At 54.1% G+C, this 19515-nt stretch overlaps 1 protein-coding gene across 2 annotated transcripts in view; it reads right to left on the reverse strand.

The window, feature by feature from the left end:
- Window positions 1–19515, reverse strand: part of ADCYAP1R1 (ADCYAP receptor type I) — a 56348-nt gene that overhangs the window by 18203 nt on the left and 18630 nt on the right. For both annotated transcript variants that reach the window (XM_047763441.1, XM_047763442.1), the window contains exons 4-13: window positions 14710–14817; window positions 12175–12195; window positions 10886–10927; window positions 8492–8601; window positions 7770–7867; window positions 7197–7329; window positions 6196–6349; window positions 5775–5835; window positions 5201–5270; window positions 626–717 (exon numbers count right to left, since the gene is read on the reverse strand). In XM_047763441.1, coding sequence (XP_047619397.1) covers window positions 626–717; window positions 5201–5270; window positions 5775–5835; window positions 6196–6349; window positions 7197–7329; window positions 7770–7867; window positions 8492–8601; window positions 10886–10927; window positions 12175–12195; window positions 14710–14817 — 889 coding nt within the window. The remainder of the gene's footprint in view (window positions 1–625; window positions 718–5200; window positions 5271–5774; window positions 5836–6195; window positions 6350–7196; window positions 7330–7769; window positions 7868–8491; window positions 8602–10885; window positions 10928–12174; window positions 12196–14709; window positions 14818–19515) is intronic.

Genomic DNA, 19515 nt, shown 5'->3' on the forward strand with positions numbered 1-19515 from the left:
GAGACGCTCAGTGGGAACCAGAACGAGGGGAGGGCTGGGAGCAGGGTGGAACAGAGCAAGCAGGAGCAGGCTGTGAGGGACACGGCTGCAGAAACCCACCAAGTGGCCAGGAAGGGGGAGAAACCTACGCTCAACGATCTCAACACGCCAGATGTTCCTCTGCTCGGGGAGGAGGGAGCTGCAGGAGACAACCGGACCCAGAAGCAGAGCTGTGCTAGTGGGGCCTGAGCAACATGCACACACTGGGCTGGGGTGGGACATCCAGCAACACTTCCCCCGGGGGCATTCACGAGCTTCCACAGAACCCAGATTCCCAATGGAAATCCAACTTCTAAACAACCAAGACCCTACCTCCCCTAGGGAATGTGGCATTTTCCATCTCGATTCCCTAGTGAGACATGGGATCTGTCATCTCTTCCTCTCTCTTTTCTCTCCATGTTATCTCCATGCAGATTAGGGGCTCCTGGACTGGCTGAAGGATAGGTGGGCAACTCCATTTTAAAGGCACCTTCATCTGAAAGAAGTCTTGCCAATGCCCGAGCTAAGGTTCCCTGCCAGCAAAGCCCAGGCCTTCTCCTCCGGGACCTGAGGCAGGGCCCACACAGCTTCCCACAGGGGTACTTACAAGTAGATGCTGGACTCATTGCCTCCCATGTCTGGCGACTGAAGTTTCTGCACCAGGATGACAATGATGCCGATGAAGAGGACAAAGTTAACCTGAGAATCAAAGAAAAATACCAATGGAACCGATTCTGAGTAAAGCCTTTCTTTCCACACCCTGCCTCTGCACGGGCGGTATCCCCGACAAGGCCCTCTCCGCATCCAGCAAAGACCCCATCTAGACGTATCATCTCAGAGGGCGAGTATGAGAACACTCATTGATCTCCTCGGCCTCCCACAATATCATTGAAATGACAGAACAGGGCGCTGAAAAAGAATCCCCTGAGAAACAGCAAAGATTACATGAGCGAGCCAGAAAAGCAAGCGGCTCCTGGAAGAGAAAGAGCAACTGGGACGAGGGTGATGGAAAAACAACAACGCCAAGCAGATAGAGAAGAGGCTGTTGCAGAGGGAAGAGCTGTCCTCTGGAGAAACTCCAAGTTCAGAGTCACTGAATACGGAGAACCAGAATGGACACCCATAAATATTATTCATTAAAGGGCTGCCTGGGAACGGCAAGAGCACTGACCTTCAGACAGAGGTCAGGACAAAAGCTCTCCTATCAAAGTGGGACGCTTGTGGATGGTGAGAAAGGAGGTGGGAAAGGAGCAAAGGAATACAAACAAGGCATGAGAGGGGACGACACGGCAACATCCTCCAGCTGCGGCGCAGCAGTGCTCAAAGAAAATGAATGTGGCTCCAAACGCTTAGTAAAAGATAATGAACACTTAAAATGAAAACATTAATCATTCAAATCAAAATCTAGAGAAAGAGTACCCCGAATTTAACTTCTATAAGAAGGAAATTAAAGTAAAAATTCATTAAGGAATAGGAAAAAAGGGAGACTTGATCAATAAAAATATTTTTTTTTTGGTTTTGTTTTCTTGGTTTTCACAGATCAAGTAGAAAACCCAGGAGAGCTGGGTTCTGTCAGTCTTGCTTGCTTGCTTTCTTTTTTTTTTGCTTTTTTTTGGGGTGGGGGCGGGGGGCACACCCATGGCATATGGAGGTTCCCAGGCTAGGGGTTGAATGGGAGCTATAGCTGCCAGCCTATACCACAGCCACAGCAACACCAGATGCCTGACCCACTGAACTAGGCATCTGCATGGATCCTAGTTAGATTCATTTCCACTGCGCCACAATAGGAACTCCCAAGTTTGCTCTCTACTATATGCCTAGTGTCTAATCAGTACCTGAAATTTAGCATAGTGAATACTGTTAACTTCATATATTAGTCCAAAAGGAGAAAATGCAATTAAACAAACATAGGTATGAAAAAGAGGACAAGACAACAGATGTATAGAATATTTTAAATCATCACAAGGAAGGGAGTTCCTGCCCTGGTGCAGTGGGTTAAGGATCCAGCATTGCAGCAACTATGGGATAGGTCACAGCTGCAGCCTGGATTTGATCTCTGGCCTGGGAACTTTCATATGCCACAAGTGTGGCGCAAAAAGAAAAAAAAAATCATCACAAGCAAAAAAAGAACAACATGGGAAAATATAAATCAGCAAAAATTAAATCAAGAAGATATAGAAAGTCAGAATGCAGCAATGGCCTCAGGGGAAATTTAAAAAATAATCAAGATTGCAAGTAGTGAAAGACACCAGCTCAGAAAATTTTACCAGCCAGTTTCATAATACCTTTAGGAAGACGTAATTTACATACTACTCATTATTTAAAAGCAACTAAAAAGAAAACTCCTCAAGTTACCTATGAGGTTAACAAAACCCTGCTACAAAGACAGAAAGTGTACACACACACACTTAAAACCAGAAAACTTATAAAGCACAATGTAAAAACTATAAACAAAGTATTAACAGAGAGAATTCTGCGAGGCATTAAAAGAACAAACAGATCATGGCCATTGAGGTTGTATGCCAGGAAAACAAAATATCTACTGCCGTATGTCACATTAATAAATTAAAAACAATGAGCTACCTTTAACCCCCAAGAAGACTGGCAAATAGTTCTGTGATCGAAACATCAGCAAAGACATGGTGTTGCTCTCTGCTTGCGGAGAGCAATTTGTCACTCACGGAAATGTTAAATGCATACTCCCTTTGTCGCAGAAATGCCACTCCTGGAGATTTACTCTAAAGACATATTGTGGATAAGCAATGAGATCCTGCTGTATAGCACAGGGAACTATATCCAGTCACTTGTGATGGACCATGACAATGTGAGACGATAATGTGAGAAAAAGAATATATATATTCTAGATATACATAGGATGACTGGGTCACTTTGCTGTACAGTAGACGCTGACAGAACGCTGTAAATCAACCACAATGGGGAAGAAACATAAAAGATAGTCCTAAAGACACATTCACTCATACTCAAAGATACGCACAAATACAGCCACTGCAGCATTGTTCATCATGAAGATAAACCGAACTGTTACAAATGCTCATTGCCAAGGAAATGATCACCTCAACTGACGTCTCCAAAAAGGCTTTGATAAAATTTGACACAAATGCCTGATTTGTAAAAAAAAAATACACAATGAAACAAGCCAGGCATAGAAACTTTCCTAATTCAGTGAAGGGTAACTGACCAAAACTATAGCAAACATCCCCCTCAACAAAACCAAGAAATAAATGGCATAAATTTTGGAAATGAGGAGTAAAAGCATTTTCATTTATAGGTTATATATTTTTCCATAAGAGCCAATTGAAAAGAGATAAGAACCAATGAAAGAACTTCAAAAGGTAACCAAGAAAAGAAAAAAATACATAGAAACCAAAAGCTTCCCTAAACACTAGCACAAATACACCCACTAGAAAATATAATGAAAGAATGATTCCTAGACCTGGTACGAGCACAAACTGAAAGACACCATAAAAGCAAACTAAATAAGACAACCAAAAAAAACCTGTCCAAAATGACTCTACGAGAAAGACTGAATACATGGAGAATCACACCACGTTCTCAGAAGGGAAAACTCAGTATTTTAAGAACATCACTCTCCAAATTTGTTTATAAAGTCAGTGCGGTTCCTACAAAAATCTCAACCTGATTTTTTTATTTTTTTGCAACTTGACAAATTTGCAAGTCCATCTGAACAAATAAATGTGTAAGAAAATTCTAAAAGGAAAACAAATAAGGAGATTAGCATGCCAGAGTATCAAAATATGCTCCCAGGTTCCAGTAAGTAGCACAATGGGGTATTCAACACAGGAATGGCCAGATAGATTAGCAACATGGAGTAGGAAGTCTGGAACTAATAAACACAAGCAGAGTACATCAAGTGTTTATGATAAAGTAACATTTCGACAACATGGAGAAAGAGTGACTAATTCAATAAAAAGAATTGAGAGGGTGGAATGCCTATTCATTGGGGAGAAATACCAGGTAAAATTAGGTATCATTTCAGATCAAACAGAAATAAAATTTCAGCTAAAGACATGCTAGTAATAATTCAATCTACAAAATTATTACAAAACAATTAAGGATGTTTTTTACATCTTATGATTGGGAAAGGCCTCCATAAACAAGAAATAAGGCTCAAAATTATGACGAGAAAGCCTGATGGTTTGACTATATAAAATTATGCAATCTTTGAAGTATACTGACAACATGTATAACAGATAAAGTGTTATTATCTATCAAACAGTAAGGATAAAAGCTGGGCTAGGAAGAAAAAAAAAAACCTGGGCTAGGGGAGTTCCCATCATGGCACAGTGGAAATGAATCCGACTAGGAACCATAAAGTTGCGGGTTCGCTATCTGGCCTCGCTCAGTGGGTTAAGGATCCGGCGTTGCCGTGAGCTGTGGTGTAGGTTGTAGACGTGGCTCGGATCTGGCATTGCTGTGGCTCTGGCGTAGTCCGGCGGCTACAGCTCCAATTAGACCCCTAGCCTGGGAACCTCCATATGCTGCAGGTGCAGCCATAAAAAGACAAAAGGGGGGGGGTCCCGTTGTGGTGCAGTGGAAATGAATGCAACTAGTATACATGAGGATGCAGGTTCAATCCCTGTCCTGGCCTCACTGAGGTGCAGTGGATCTGGTGTTTCGGTGAGCTGAGGTATAGGTCGCAGATGCAGCTCAGATCCCATGTTGCTGTGGCTGTGGTGTAGGCTGGCAGCTGCAGCTCTGATTTGACCCCTAGCCTGGAAACTTCCATGTGCCATGGGTGCAGCCCTAAAAAAAGAAAAAAAACAAAACAAAAAAAGCTGTGCAAAAATTTAAATGATTGATTTTGCAAATGCAGACAATGATATGGGATACCCTTTTCAATCCATGAATTCTACGTCTAGAATTTAGTTCTAAAGATATATTCCTTCACATGTGCTCAAAACCATACATGGAACTATTCCTAGCAGCATCTTCCATAATGAGGAACAATGGGAGAAATAAGATAAATGCCCAATACTAGGGGAACAGCTAAATAACTTGCGTATCCATGTGGCCAAACGGAACGCAGCCATGAAAAGGGAAGAAGCTGGTTTGTGTGGCGACCTCCTTCTTCCTCCTCCTTCCCCACCTGCCCACCCCCGTCCCCTGTCTCTTCCCAGCTCTTTGTCCCAAGGACACTCACCATTATGGAGCCAACCACAGGGCCTTTGATCACCCACCACAGAACTGTGTTGTCATTCATATCCCAGCAGCTGCCAAACAGACAGAGGGAAAGAAGGGAGATTACCCTTGGGGGTCAGGACCCTTGCAGGACAATGCCTCTGGCTCTGTGGGTGCCACCTCCTCCCCTGAGCTGAGGAGGGCTGGCTGGAAGGGGAGCTCTCGGGCAGCCTGCACAGGCAGCCCAGCCCTGATTCAAATGCCTTGGTCCTTCCCTCTGCTCCCCGACAAGGTGGGAGTTGGAGTCCCAGGCTATGTTCCTCCTTCAGGCTCAGGGCTCTTGGGAATGCGACCTCACCCTCAACACTCTCCCTCCGAGAACAGACTCTGAGCTGGGCCCAGAAGTGGAGCAGAGCTCCGAAGCCTTGCACATTCTAGGTCTTGGTTGAGGTGTGGCTGGGTGGGCCCATCTGCACAGCGGGTGCCAGGCCCGACCCTGGAAGGTTTGTCTGAGACAGCTGTCATGGAGTCAGGGTAGAGAACCACCTGGAAGAGCCCACTTGAGGCTCCAGCCCTGGCTTTCAGCCGGTACTCACCCTGTATCATCGAAGTAGAGCCGCAGCACTGCCCACACGGACACACACACAGTTGGGGTCCCTGGAGAGCAAGAAAAGGAGCCCTGTGATAACAGGAAAACCAACAGGCCCAGCGTCCCCATCAGACTTGGGGTCCTCTCCCTCTCGGACCCTAACACACATCCAGGCCTCCCGGGGGTCCATGTCTCCCCCAGACCCTGGGCTTCTCGTCTCTCAGAAGGACTCTGGAGCACACCCCTCCCAGGAGGTGGGCTTTCTCCAAGGAGAAGAGCAAGAAAGGGTCCAGGAACCAGGAGTGTGCGTGCCATCAGCTGCCGGTGCGGCAGTGCCTCCCTCTGATCTGATGCTCCCGGGGCAGCGGGACCACGGACATCCCGGGCCACGAGGCCTGAGCCTGTCCAGGCCCCAGCCAGCGACCTACCCCAGCCAATGATGATGTACCAGTAGAAGTATCTCCTCTCGGGAAAGAAGGTCTCCACCAGCAGGGTGAAGAGATACAGGCCCTCGATGAACAGCCAGAAGTAGTTGGATACAACACAGTAATGGAAGAAAACCATCACCGCCTTGCACTCCAACTGCAGGGAGAATGGGAAGGGGAACAGATGTGTGACCCCCCCCGCCGCCAGCCCCCACCGAACCCTGAAAATCCAGCCCAGCAGAACCGGGGGAATCCTGAGGGCGCTCCAGCTTTGGCATGCTCAGGCTCAAACACCCCATGGATTCAGTTCCAAACTGCAGCATCCTATGAGTCTGAGTCAAAGTTGGCCAGCGTGTCCAGAAAGGACGGGGTGGGGGTAGGGGTGAGCATGGAAGCCCCTCCCCTCCCCAGGCTCATTCTTCCCACCCCTCCTGCCCCCTCCCACTCCCCCACAGGAGAGGTGAGCAAGAAGGACCCTGCAGGAAGCGACTTGATAAAATAAAGGTCTTGGTTTCAGACATGACATAGGTGGGGGGATACCCCTGGGCCCTCAGAAATCTCACAGAGACGGCCTCCAGGGTGCCCTTTCCAGTCAAGGTTTGTGCTCTTGGCTGTTCTCATCCTGCCCCATCAAAGCCCACCTTTCCTGCTTACCTCTAAAGGTATGAGAACTGGGGAGGTGATCTGGAGAGAACCCCAGCCAATCAGTCCCTTGGCGCCGACTTAAATGACCGGTGGCCAGGCCAGCCCTCTCCCCGAGCCCGGTTTCCTCCTCAGCCAAATGGGACTTGACCTTTCCACGCGACCCTCTTTAACTGCTCTGCCAAGTACACGCACAGGCTGGCCGAGGGGCAGGAGGTGAGGCCACGCTGGGGGCTCACTGGCTACGAGTAACCTCAAGGTCATTCTTGGACTGCCGTGTTCACTGCGGTCGACGCCCTAACCTGCAGGAACACGCCCAGAGGGCAGCGAGGGCCAGGCCTGGCGGGGCCCAGGGCACTCACGGTGGAGACGAAGCAGTGGTTGCTGTCCTGCTCGGCGTAGAGGATCCAGTCTTTGATGAAGACGGAGATGGCCCTCAGCATGAACGACACGAACAGGTTCATGTGGATGAAGTTGCGGGTGCAGTGCAGCTTCCTACACCAGCGGGAAGGAAGCAGGTGAGGAAGCCCACAGCGTTCCACCCTCCACTCGGGGGTCCGCTTCGGGCTGACCCACGTCCCTCCACCCGGACGGCCCCCCTCTTTCCACCCTCCCTCATCACCAGGGCCCCGCTGCCTGGCCCTGAACTCCAGCAGGCCAGAGCCCTCCCTCCCTCCCAGGACAGCTCCTTATCCAGATCAGGACGATAAAGAGGAACACAGGTCTCCTGCCCAGAGTCTGCCTTGCTGTGTGGCCCTGGACAAGTCAGTTGCCCTCTCTGAGGTCGTCTGCCATCTCTTATCCTAGAGGTGGGGTGATGCCTTCTAAGGGGCCTCCAGGGCTGACCCCCTGGGGAGGAGTGGGGGTGGGAGGGGCGGGGCAAGGGCTCTGAGCTGGGGCGGCTGTGCTGGCTGGAGGGGCGGGGGGGGGCTCACCGGAAACGGCACAGGATGACCATGGCAGTGGTGAGGGTGACAAGCGACGTGCTGTAGCCAACCGTGTACAAGGCCTTCACCGACAGGTAGTAATAGTCCTGGAGCAGAGCACAGGACATGCGGGGCTCCACCTAAGGCCCGCCTGGGCCCCGCCCCCGCCCCTGCCCCCCCCCCACCCCAGCCTCCTGGGCCAGGGCCTGCCCACCAGCTCCTGCCTCTTCTCTTCCCCTCTTGCCGATCTCGGGCCTTCCACTCCGCATGACCCCTCCCCACGCCCCATCCCCTTCTTTCCGCTGCAGCATCGTCAGCACAGTGCAGAAGCTCTGCTTACTGAGGGCAAGAGCACGGACTGGTCAGACCAGGCAGCAGCCTGAGCCTGGAGACAGACCCGGAGGGCCCCTGCTGGGCCCAGCTTGACCCCCTTCAATTGTGGGCCTGTGAAAGGCTGAGGGTCCTGGAAGAGCAGCCAAGGAGGTGGGTGACACGTGGTGGGGGCTGGGGGGGCTCAGGCAGCAAACCAGTTGCTTCTCTGCCCAGAATGAGCGAATGAAAGTCTTGCCCTTTGCCCATCTGGCTTGGCTACAGGGCAGGTGCTCATGAATGCTGCAGAGGGACCCAAGCTTCCTGCAGGTTCATCAAGAGTCCAGGCCCCTGGCAGAAACACCCTTCCACCTGCCTCCTCAGCCTCACCCTCTCCACCTCTAGGCAGGCCAGACACTCACCTGGTCCCCAGTCTCAGATTCGTACTCATCAAACCCACAGGCATCGAAATAATGAGGGAACGGCTCCGACCATCCATCCTCCGTGCAATTCCGGCTCACCACCCTCATGTCTGCAGCAGAACAAAGACTCAGAGAGGCACAGCCATGATTTAAGAGCGCCCTGAAATTCTTAATCAGAAATGACTTCTTAAGTGGGCATGCCTGGAAGTCCATGTGCCCATCCGAGCAGCATGGCAACTGACACTTCATGAGATCCTCCACTGTCCCAGGGGAAACAGGGGTGGCTCGGCCTTTGTACAAAGGACATGGGGGGAGAGCAGGGGGCGGGGGCAGGGTGGAGACAAGGTGCAAACTGATCTCTTAACAAAGGGTGAGGGGACTGGGCTGGGATGAATCCAGCCTCTCTCCCCACCAGGGAAAGGCCGAGCCCCTCCCCTGCGCCCTGGGGCAGCACTTGTCAAACGTTGGTGAGCAGAAGAAGGGACCTAGGATCACAGATGCAGATTCCAGGCCCAGAGAGTTGCTTCCAGTGAATATGGAGCAGGAGTCTCTAACTCACCCCGAAAACTCAGCTCAAGGTGATGCTCTCCCCAGGAGCTCCGGGCCTCCCAGCGGCCGCCATCCCCCACGTCGAGGGGCCGCGAGGCTTTTGCTTAATTAACAAGGACCAGACCTCCATTAACCCAGCGCCAGATCTTATTAAGATACATATTTAGGCTTAAACAAAAAAACACTTTTGTCTTTTCAGGTTTAGAGGTCTGTTTCCTGTCACTAATGTCCTTTAAATTTCTCTTGCTCGACTTTAAAAGCCATTTGGTAGGACCCCAGAGCAGGCAGGAGTCATCTGCTGGCTGGAGAGTGGAGTCCAGTCTGGTTTCCGCCCCGCCTGCGGCCTCTTAGCCTTTAATGATGGCTCACTTCACCCTCCCCGCTCCTGACTGTCCCCCCAGGGTGGACCCTGCGTGCCCGGGGAGGGCAGAAAGGAGCAGCCCTTCGGCCTCCAGCCCAGCCCGAGTGTGGCCCCAGCCTGCGCCCTCTTCCCAGACTGGCTTCCCGGGAGGTGACCTGGCAAGTTAGGACACACGGGGATGGCTCTTCCTTTCACAGGATTCAGAGGCCGCAAAACTGTATACAAGCAGCATCTGGAGAAAAGGGGCTCCAGTATCCGTGCCACTGGAAGAATACCCCCTTCGCGGCCACGACCTCTGGGGAGCTCAGGGACAGGGGGCAAGGGCAAAGGCCAGGATAGGAGACCCCCCCTCCACTTTGCCAACCTCGTGTCCTTGCTGGTGGTGTTGGACCATCTAAGGCCAGTTTTTGTGTTTTGGTTTGGTTTTTTCAGCCAAGAGTCAGAAATGCATTTCCCGGGACTTTGGGAAGCAGCAGGGGCGGGGGTGTCCCTGCCATAAAGAGCCCTGCCCAGAGCAGGGACGCTGGTCTCCAGCACAGCTCAGATTGAGTCCCACGGCCCAGGATAAGGAGGACGCCAGGCAGGCCCAGGGAGAGAAGGGTCACTGCTGTCCCACAGTTTGATGCCGAACAGTTCTTCCTTCCAGCAAATGCATTTCAAGCTGTTCTGCAACCTCCTTCCAAGTTCCTCCAAGCGTTTCTTTCAGAAAGTCTGCTAGTCCTAAGGGATCACGGCCCAGGGCAAGCCGCTTCCCCTCCCCGGGGCTCCCCCGCTTTGCCCACATCAGGGTGGCAGGAAGAGGAAAGGGAAGCTGTTTTGAAAAACAATTTTTTTAAAGAAGTATCCTAGATAAAAGCCATTTCCTTTCTTTTATTGTCTTTCTCTCTCTCTCTCTTTTCGTTTTATAATACGGTGTGGGCTCAGAAAAGGATAAACCTCTTTGTTCAGAACTATTTCACGAGTCCGCCACTCTACCGCTCTGACAGAAGTCTCCGGAAGGTGGAGGACTCTGCAGATTGTCAACACCCTGCAGTGGCTGCACCTCCTTCCCCAGGCTGTTTCGCCTGAGCAGCTTCGGAGAAGCACAGACTCCCAAGGGCAGCGGTTCTCGAAGTGGGGGCCCTCGCCAGACCAGCCCATCAACGAACCCTGGGAGACTGGCCAGAAATGCACATCCCCAGGCCACCCCCAGAACTACTAAATCAGAGACCCTGGGGCTGGGGTCCTTGTTTGAAGCAGCCCACTAGGCAACTGTGCTCCCAATGAAAGTTTGGGACCCACTGTTCTACACATGGGAGTTTAAAGCGCACGAAGGCCCTTCAGTCCGAGTTGTTGACTGAGAGCTGCCCTCCCCTGAAATGACACGCACAGGGTTTTGTCCAAGCACTTGAGGACAAGTTGCCAAGGAGAAAATTCATGGCTTTCTCAGAGAAGGAAAGCGACCTGCCAACCAGCCCATGGCCAACCCCAGCTCATCCCCTTACCTGAGAGATCCAAGGAGTTACTATCAGCGAAACCCAACTCTCCTGCAAAACAGACAAGGCGTGAGTCAGAACACCCCGCCAGCCATCAGCTTGGCAGGCTGCTCTGCCGTTTACTCTGCACCCTGGGAGGCCAAGGCTGCCCCTGGTCTGGGGGATGGAGGCTGGCGGGGGAGACGGGGTCTCAGCCAAGAGGGAGCCGCGCACACCGCAGCCGCACACACCTGTCTGACACACTGCACCTTCCAGCGACAGTCTTACTTGCTCTGTATTTCTGTGATGCTAACGATGGCCCATGACTCGGTTCTCCCCAGTGGACCACGGAAGAGGAAATGGTCATTGTCAGGAAGGGGGCCTCTAGAGGGGGCGAGGAGTGGAAGAGGGCAACCGGGCCTTTCCCTTTTGTTGTAGGCCCTGTTGTTTATCTATTTCATACACACATGAATGTGCATACGCTAATTCCAAACTCCTAATTTATCTCCCCCGCCTCACCATCCCCTTTGGTAACCGTACGTTTGTTTTCTACATCTGTGAGTCTATTTCTTTCTTGTAAATAAGTTCATTAACTAGGCCTTTTCAAGAAAGGGACATAGAACAGCAAAGTGGGCCCTGAGCCTGGGTTTCTGGGGTGCTCAACCCTTGATCTCAGCCGCTCTCATCAAAGGGAACCCAGAGCTCCAAACACTTGCCTCTCAGACGTTTTTTCTCTTCCTCTCCTGACTCTTTATCCCATCTCCACGCTTTTCTTAGGCTGAACCCCCTACTGGCAATGAATCCCCAATCCCCCTCTGCTTCTCAAAATCCCGTTTCTGGAGTCTAGCTGGCTTGTCTTCCTCCAGGAAGTACCTCCCCCCCCAGCCCCCGCATCTCCTCGTTATTCTGCCTGCGAGCCTCCCGTTTTGGTCTCTGCTACTCTGGAGTGTGCTGTACCTTCCAACTCCAAGGCCCTGGAGATGTGAGTGTCTGTGTGGGCCCACACACATGATCAGGCCTGCACACGTACACACCCACGTGCCTATGCACACGTGTGCTTGTTGCCTAACCCGTCCATAGGTGAGCCCCATCTTCCCAAACAAGCTCGTGAGCATCCTGAGGCCTAGGGCTGCATCTTCCACCTTCTGTGTCCCCCCCACCTCCAGATAGCCACGGGGGGAGGGGAGAGATGACGGATGAAAGAGCCTGGCCCCTGATGAGCCTCTCACTCCACCCCCACCCGCTCCCAGTAGTCAGGGCTGGGCTCCCGCTGGATGGACAGATGATCAGCAGTCTGTCCCCTCCAAGGCTTCTCTTACCGATGGTTCCCGTCTCCCAGACTGAAAGAGAGAGAGAGAGAGAGAACAGAGCGGTGAGCAAAGGGGCTAAAAAGGAGTCTGCTCCCCAGGCCCTGATTATTTCTTCCTCCTTCCCATTCCCAGACTCTGGAGAGAGGCTCGGCTGGGGGACCAGAGGCGGAGAACAAGCTGTGGAGGGGCCAGATGCTGGAGGCTTCTATTCCAAGAATGGAACCCAGTTCAAGAGAAATATCAGAGGCATTTGAAAGGGGGAGCGAGATCGTGTTCCTGCACCTGCAGAGTAACGACCATTACAACAAGCACGACATTCAGGCCTGGGAACCAAGAAATAAAACCAAAAATGCCGTTCTCAACTTTTCAAGTCATTAAGGCGAGTCTCGCTGGATTACCAGCTTTGTGAATGGAGATGCTAAGAGGCCCTGCCTTAATGAACCATTAAGGAGCAGGTGTAAATAACACATGCATTGTGCAATTGCCAGAGGGATCGAAAGTCTGAAAGAAAGTTCATCTTAGGAAAACCTTATTTTACTGCTGATTCATTTTGCCCTTTTTCTGTGGCTAAAAAGAAGTGGTCTTGCCCTGGTACCTGACCCAGAGTAGATGATCCATAAACTTAAATAAATGAATAAAAGGGGTGCATGAATGGAGGAAGGGATTAAGTTGGCTTCTATAGGAATGAATTAGAAATTGAGCGGACTCACCTGCTGCTATATCTCCTGCCATCCCACCATTCACGCTGCATCTCTCCCTTCAGCACTTCCCACCCTGCACTGGGTCACACCCTGTCCCCATGCCATCAGCATGGGAGAGTTTGACTGCCACCCTCCTGCGAGGCTGGCAAGTCTGGAGGGGTGTGGGTGGCTAAAGGCCCCAGAAGGGAAGCTGGGGAAGGCTAGAGGGGGTGCAGTATAGCTAATCCCTGCCTCCTCTGGTCTTAGAAGGGGAGCCAGAGACAGGGCCTGCCCCCTCCCCTCCCCGAAATGCTGCCATATTCTCCCTCTGCCACCTCCCGCAAGCACCCTCTCCTCCAGGCAGAGTCAAGGCTGTTTCAGGACTTCCGGGTGTGAGAGCATTTGCTCTGCCCAAGTCGGGCTCGGGGACAGGAGCAGGCAGGATTCTGCAGGGCAGTGGAGCTTGCAAACTGTCTACTTCTAGAAGGACTCTGGCTGAAGCCTTAAACAGGTGAAGGAGGAAGCAGAGGCCTAGGTCTCAAGGGACCTGTGCATGGCCATACATGTGTTTCAGACCTTCTACTCCCCTCGGGAGCCCCCACCCTCTGTCCCCCTCAAACCAAGGCACCAGGTCAGGCCTCAGCAGTCAGGGGTTGGAGGGGGCAGTTCTCAGAGCCCTGCCCATCCCTGCCAGTCCAGCCTAACGATGTGCCCCCGGCTTGTCCCCCTGCCTCCCTGACACCAACAGGGCGGGTGGCCCATGGCCAGCTCCAGGCCCCTCCCAGTGTCAGTGTGGACTGCTCAGCCGCCAGCCCTCTGGGGCCGGGGGTGGGGTGGGGGGGGGGGTGGTCCAAGGCAGGAACAGGCACAAGACGCCAAGCAGTCTCACATCCAAACCCCGGGAACGCCTTCCGTTCAGAGCCCTCCCCATGGAGGGGCAGTCACTCAGTGCCTGTAGGCAAAGTACTGCCCTCTCTCTGCTGCCCCACACCCCTGTACCCTGAAGCTCAGCCACCGCCCGCCCCAAAGACTCCCAAATAGGCGTGGGGCCCCTGAGGCTCTCCAGGACACTTCAGTGGCCCCTGGGACATCAAATCTGGGCACACTCCAAACTTAGCTCTTCCCTTCCAAGCAGAGTGGGTGCCCTCACACTACCACCCGAGTCAGCACCCCCAAGCCACTGACCACCAGCTCCCACGTTGCCACGTCCTCTCCATGGGCCACCCCGGGGGACCCCCACTCCTCCTCTCCGGAGCCCTCTCAGCTGCCTGAGAGCAGCAAGGAAATGAACACACGTTGCTCAACAAACACAAGGGTCTGCTGAGCAAGTGTGAGGGTCTGGAGCCCTGGGGCCACATCTCGGCGGGTGTGCCAGTGTGGATGCGGGCGAGGGTCTCGTGCCCAGTCCCCCGAGGGCCTCTGAGGGTCTCTGTGTGAGGCTGAAGGGGAATAACATCAGCTGACACTCACCACTGACCATGAACACGAGCCCGGTGGTGCTAAGGCACTTCCGCCAGCACCTTCTCCTTGGTTTCCCACAGTCACCACGCCACGTTCCCCTCTGACAGACCTCAGACTGGGAAGCGAGGGTGGGGTGGGGACAGAGGGGTGAATGCCCTGCTCGAGGTCCCCAGCTGGGTAGGTGATGGTCCACGTCGGGGAGCCCAGGAAGCCACATCTGTGGCCTTGTGGGCACGAGGGTCTGTGACTGCATCTCCCCACCAGCACGTGAGCTCTGGGATGGGAAACACCTGCCTGAGAAGCACCTGTGTCCTGGGTGTCTGTCTCCCAGGAAAGCCAGGGTCCAAGTGTGGGGAGCAGGCTGGACCGAGCGTGGCCTGAAGATGCCCCGGCAGAAACCCACCTTGGTCTGGGTTGAAGATTCGGAAGAGTTCCGGGCAGTTGACGAGGACCACCTCACCCACGTGGGCTGGCTTCCAACACGTGATGTTGTCCCACATCCCAGGGCAGCCTGTGGGAAGGGAGCCGTGACAGGGCGTCCAGCACCCCAACCCCAGCCCCACCCACACGCACAGGCTCGCTGCACCAGCTTCCCCACGTCCCCAGGTTCCGCATGACTGTGGCAACAGCTTTAGACGGGCCTCCTCAGTGGGTGCTCCCCCCTGGAGGAGGGACAGGAACAGGCTGGCCTGAGGATGCTGCTCCGCGCCCCGCCCCCCGCGCCCTGTCTTTCAAGGCAGGTCGGGAGCAGGGAGATGGCATGGAGCTGGGACCTGAAGGAGGAGCACAAACTGGCCGCATGGGGAGCCAGGTCTGCACAGCCAAGGCCCCGAACTATGAAAGGATTCAGAGCATGAAGTGGTAGGAGGCTGGGACCGCCTCAGAGGCCACTGCAGTGGGGTGGGGGGCACGTCGGATCAGGTGAGCACCGAGAGATGGAGATGCACCAGGACAAACTGAGAGCTGTTTAGGAATCAGCTTTACAGCAGAAATTGGCATGACATTGTAAATCAACTATAACAAAAAATTTTAAATCTATTTAAAAAACAATTAAGACCGGTGACTCCTTGGATATGAACTGTGAGACAGACGAAGGGGTAAAGCTTGACAATCAGACTTTCAGATGTGAGGGGGCTTGGTGGCCCCTCTGACCCCTCTTTCCAGCCCCTGCCGCTCCTCTGCGGTGGGAGTTCTCTATGCTCCCATGGCCACCTCCTACCCTCCCCTCCCCTTGTCGGACACCACCTGACTCCACTGAGATGCCTCTCGCCTCCCCACCAGCAACCTCTTCTTCGTTACTGGCTGGGCCCTGCCCTGCCCACCCTGACAGAACGCGGGTGCTGGCATCTGCCCTGCCCTCAGCCCCTTGCCCCACTCACCTCCTATGGGATCGCTGGGGTCATGGACTTGAGGACAGAATTACACAGGCAACTCCCAACCCCGTCTCCTGCACAACCTGAGGGCTGCCTCCCATAGCCAGTGCCCGCTGGAGAGCCCTGCCTTAAAAGGCCCAAGACAACCCACGCGCGGCGTGCCCAAGGCTCAGCTCGGCATCTTCTACAAACCCAATCTCCTGTCTCGGTCCCCGCCAGAACCCTGGAGTCATCCTTGCTTTGTCTGCTTCTTCTTCACGCTCCATACCCAGTCGGTGAGCAAGTCCTGCTGTTTGCCCTCCAAGTATTTGTGGAATCTGTGCCCTGGTTTCCCTCCCTGACGCCCCACTGGCTAAGGACTAACCACCTTCCCCCAGGGCTGTGGTTACAGCCGTACCCCACCCCACACCTGGGACTGTGAGCCCCCGCAAAGGACGACCTGGCAGGGTCACGCAGCCACCACTAGGATCTGGCGGTGCTATCACCTCAGCTCCCTAACACAGAACCTAAAGCCTGGCACGGGGGCTGCAGGTGAGGCTGGGGGATGAGCGTTCACCCAAGAGAAGGACGTGAGAGGAGCACAGAGCAGGGAACCCCACATCTTCCAGGAACGTCGAGGACGTGCGTAGTGATGTAACCACGAGCGGGGAAAGGCAGAGAAGGGAGGCAGCCGCGGGGCGGGCCCGGGAGCAGAGGCTCAGGAAAGGGACCACGTTCTGCTGGGCAGTCTTATACACAAGGGCTTTGGAGAAGGATTCTCTGTCAGGCAAGGGACAGCCAGAGCGGGTCCCAGCCCACGGGGCTGCTGGGAGGATCCCCGAGTTTACACATGCAAAGCTCTCAGGAGAGCAGTGGGAAGGCTCAGTGCGGGTTCGCCCTTGTTCTTGGCATTAACTTCATTATTTCAATTAGGTGCAAACCATTCCCCTGAGAGAGCCCCAGGCAGAGAGATGAAACAGAGCCCTAAGGGTGAGGAGAGAGGCCAGCGGAGGACCAGAGACAGACCCAGAGGAAGCCCGGGCAGGCGCTGGGCAGGGATGGGGGCCGGGGGCGGGCCTCGTGAGCCCACAGCCTCTCTGCTGGGGCCCGTTTTGGATGCTGTGTGGACCCGCAGGCACCCAGAGCGCCCAGGGGCAGAACTCCCTCCCTCTCTCAGAGCTCAGCCCTGCGGTCACATCAGCCTAGAGAACCCTGCTCCCGAGTGAGTTTGGGGGCCAGAAGTGCCACAGGAGGCTCGGAGGACCACGAACCAAGATGACAAAGACGCTGGGGGGCCACATGGAGGGGGCTGGGTCCCCGGCCTGTCACTGATGATTCCTGTCCACCCGTGACGGCAGGACTCTAACCGGCCTGCGGATGATCACGACAACGTGTCCTTGAAAGAGACCTAACAGGACATCTTTGGCCGCCGTGGCCCATGCTGACCATGGAATGGCTGTGGAGCGTGGCCGTGTCTGGCCCATGCCCTGAGAGCCCCAGCCAACAGATGTTCCCTTAATGTGGAACACTAGGCCCTGGCACAGCCAACTGCTAGTGCCAGCTGACGTTCCTGAGGCCCAGGACACCTTAGATGGCGCGAGCACAGTCAGGAGGGCTGAGGGGCAGGGAGGGATGCGGGGCTCAGGTGGGGATGACGCAGTGGGGGAGGGGTTCCAGGTTGAAGGTCAGGGGTGTGGAGGCAGGGCAGGGATCCATCCTCTTAACGACTATTTCCTGAGCATCCACCACGTGCCAGGGCCCGTCGAGCCCAGGGCCAGGAGTGGAGAAAACACGCGTAAGATGTTGGTGCTGGAAAGCAGCGGGAGGGAAAGGCTGAGGGCCCCTCCACACCGGCAAGGCAGCCACAGACCCGAGCCCTGCCAAGGGCTCGCTGCATGGTTCTGGCAGGTTCCAGCCCCTCTGGCCTGACTCGGTTTCCCTCTGTGCACAGGGAGGGCTGGGTGTCTCTGAGGGTGCTCGCAACTCTGAGTGACTAGAGCTCAAATCTGGGAGAGATTCACCGGGGACCTGCTGGCGCCCAGAAGGATGGCTGGGAGGCTAGGGTTGTCTTCCCTGCCCCACTGCTGGGACCAGCTTCCTGCAGGGGCATCTGCCAAGGTCCCATCACCCTGCCCCATGGCCCGCCACACTCTGGAGGTCCTCCTGGTTCCCAGCCCGAGTCCCCTTCATAGACAAAGGTCCCAGGAGCAATTCCTGGAGCACCAGGGCAGGTAGGAAGCCTAAAACCAGGACCCAAAACTCCAGGGCCCGATTCCAGTGTCTGGGTTTAGGAGACTGTGATATTGTGATATAATCAAAACTATGTATTCAGTCTTCATCCCAGATTCCTAAAACCCTGGGCACATCCTGAGCGATGGTGTCAGAGGCCTTTTGTTATTCATAACCCCCTTTTGGCCACACCTCGGTTTCTGCTAATGAAGTGACTCTTGGAGGACAGATAGGGGCTGGTCCCCTGCCCAGCGGTCTAAGTAATTAGGGAGCTGGAACTTGCAGCCCCACCTCTCAACCCTGAGGGAGCAGAGAGGGGGCTGGAAATGCAGTTACTCACCAAGGGCCAATGCTTTCATCAATCATGCATACCTAATGGAACCCCCATAAAACTCCTAAGCAAGGGTCTTGGAGAGCTTCGGGGCTGGCAAACACACCCTTGTGGCAGGAGGGTGGTGCCATCCCAACTCCAGAGAGACTTGGAGAGTCTCTGGACCTCGCCCTCTGTTCCTCTTCATCTGGGCATCTGTAACCTTTAAAATCTTCCATAGGAAACTGGGAAAGGAGTTCCCCTGAATTTTGTGAGCCACCAGAGCAAATTATTGAGCCTGAGGAGGAGGCCAGGGGAACCCCTGATTTGTAGCCACATCAGACTGAAGTGTGGGTACCTGCGCAGCCATGAGGTGCAACTGGCCTCTGTAATGGGAGACCAGTCTGGTGAAACTGACCCTCAACTTGCAGTGTCTGCACTAATAACTCCTGATGGTTCGTGTCAGCACTGAATTAAATGATGGGGACCGCGGTGGAGGCCGCAGCGAATGAGAGAATTACTCGGTGTGGCGCACCCACACATTCGCCGTCAGAAATGTGAGCGGAGGAGTAGTTTTGCTTTGGGGACCAGGTCCCTGACCCCATCGGGAGCGCTCAGCCATTCACCCACCCCCTCTGGCCTGTATCCCTGGGGTCACAGGAGACTCGGGGCCCCTCCTGGGGGCTTCCCAGGACGCCCTGTGCTCCTCTGTCCTGCAGTTATCACCCCCAGCCTGGCCCAGTTGGGAAGAGAGGTGGGGTGTCTCCTCTCCCCTCCCGGTAGGGTCTGCTCTGGTCTTCGGAGCCTTGGAGCTGAATCCCCCCAGGATCGCCTTCTAGGGAGACAAGGACAGGATGTAGGTTCTGAGAGCGCACCCTGGGTTTTTCTAAGGACAGCGATTCACTTTCCTTCCACGCCCACAGGACGCCTGCAGCCCCTCTGTCCCCATCTGTTCCCGACGCCAGTCCCAACAGCGCTTTGCTCTGCTGGGGCTGGAAGATGTCAAGTAGCCTTTCTCCCCTCCCCATCCTTCCTTTACCTTTATTCTCCTTCCCCATCTCCTCCTCTTCTTCACTCATTTAGTCAAGAAATATCAAGGGCCTATTATGAGGCAGACCCCGAAGCACAACCCTGGTGTGAATAAGCCCTGGTCTCTGCCCACAAAGAGCTTAGAGTCTGGACTGATTCTGGATTTAATGTCAAACGCTAAGAGAAGACCTCGCAGGGGGTACTACGTTCCTGCTGCTGCTAAAACAAAGCAAACGTCGGGGCTTAACATGACCCAATTTCTTATCATTCTGGAGGTCAGAAACCTGCA

The sequence above is a fragment of the Phacochoerus africanus genome, chromosome 16 (assembly GCF_016906955.1).
Source record: "Phacochoerus africanus isolate WHEZ1 chromosome 16, ROS_Pafr_v1, whole genome shotgun sequence".
In the NCBI taxonomy this organism is placed as follows: Eukaryota; Metazoa; Chordata; class Mammalia; order Artiodactyla; family Suidae; genus Phacochoerus; species Phacochoerus africanus.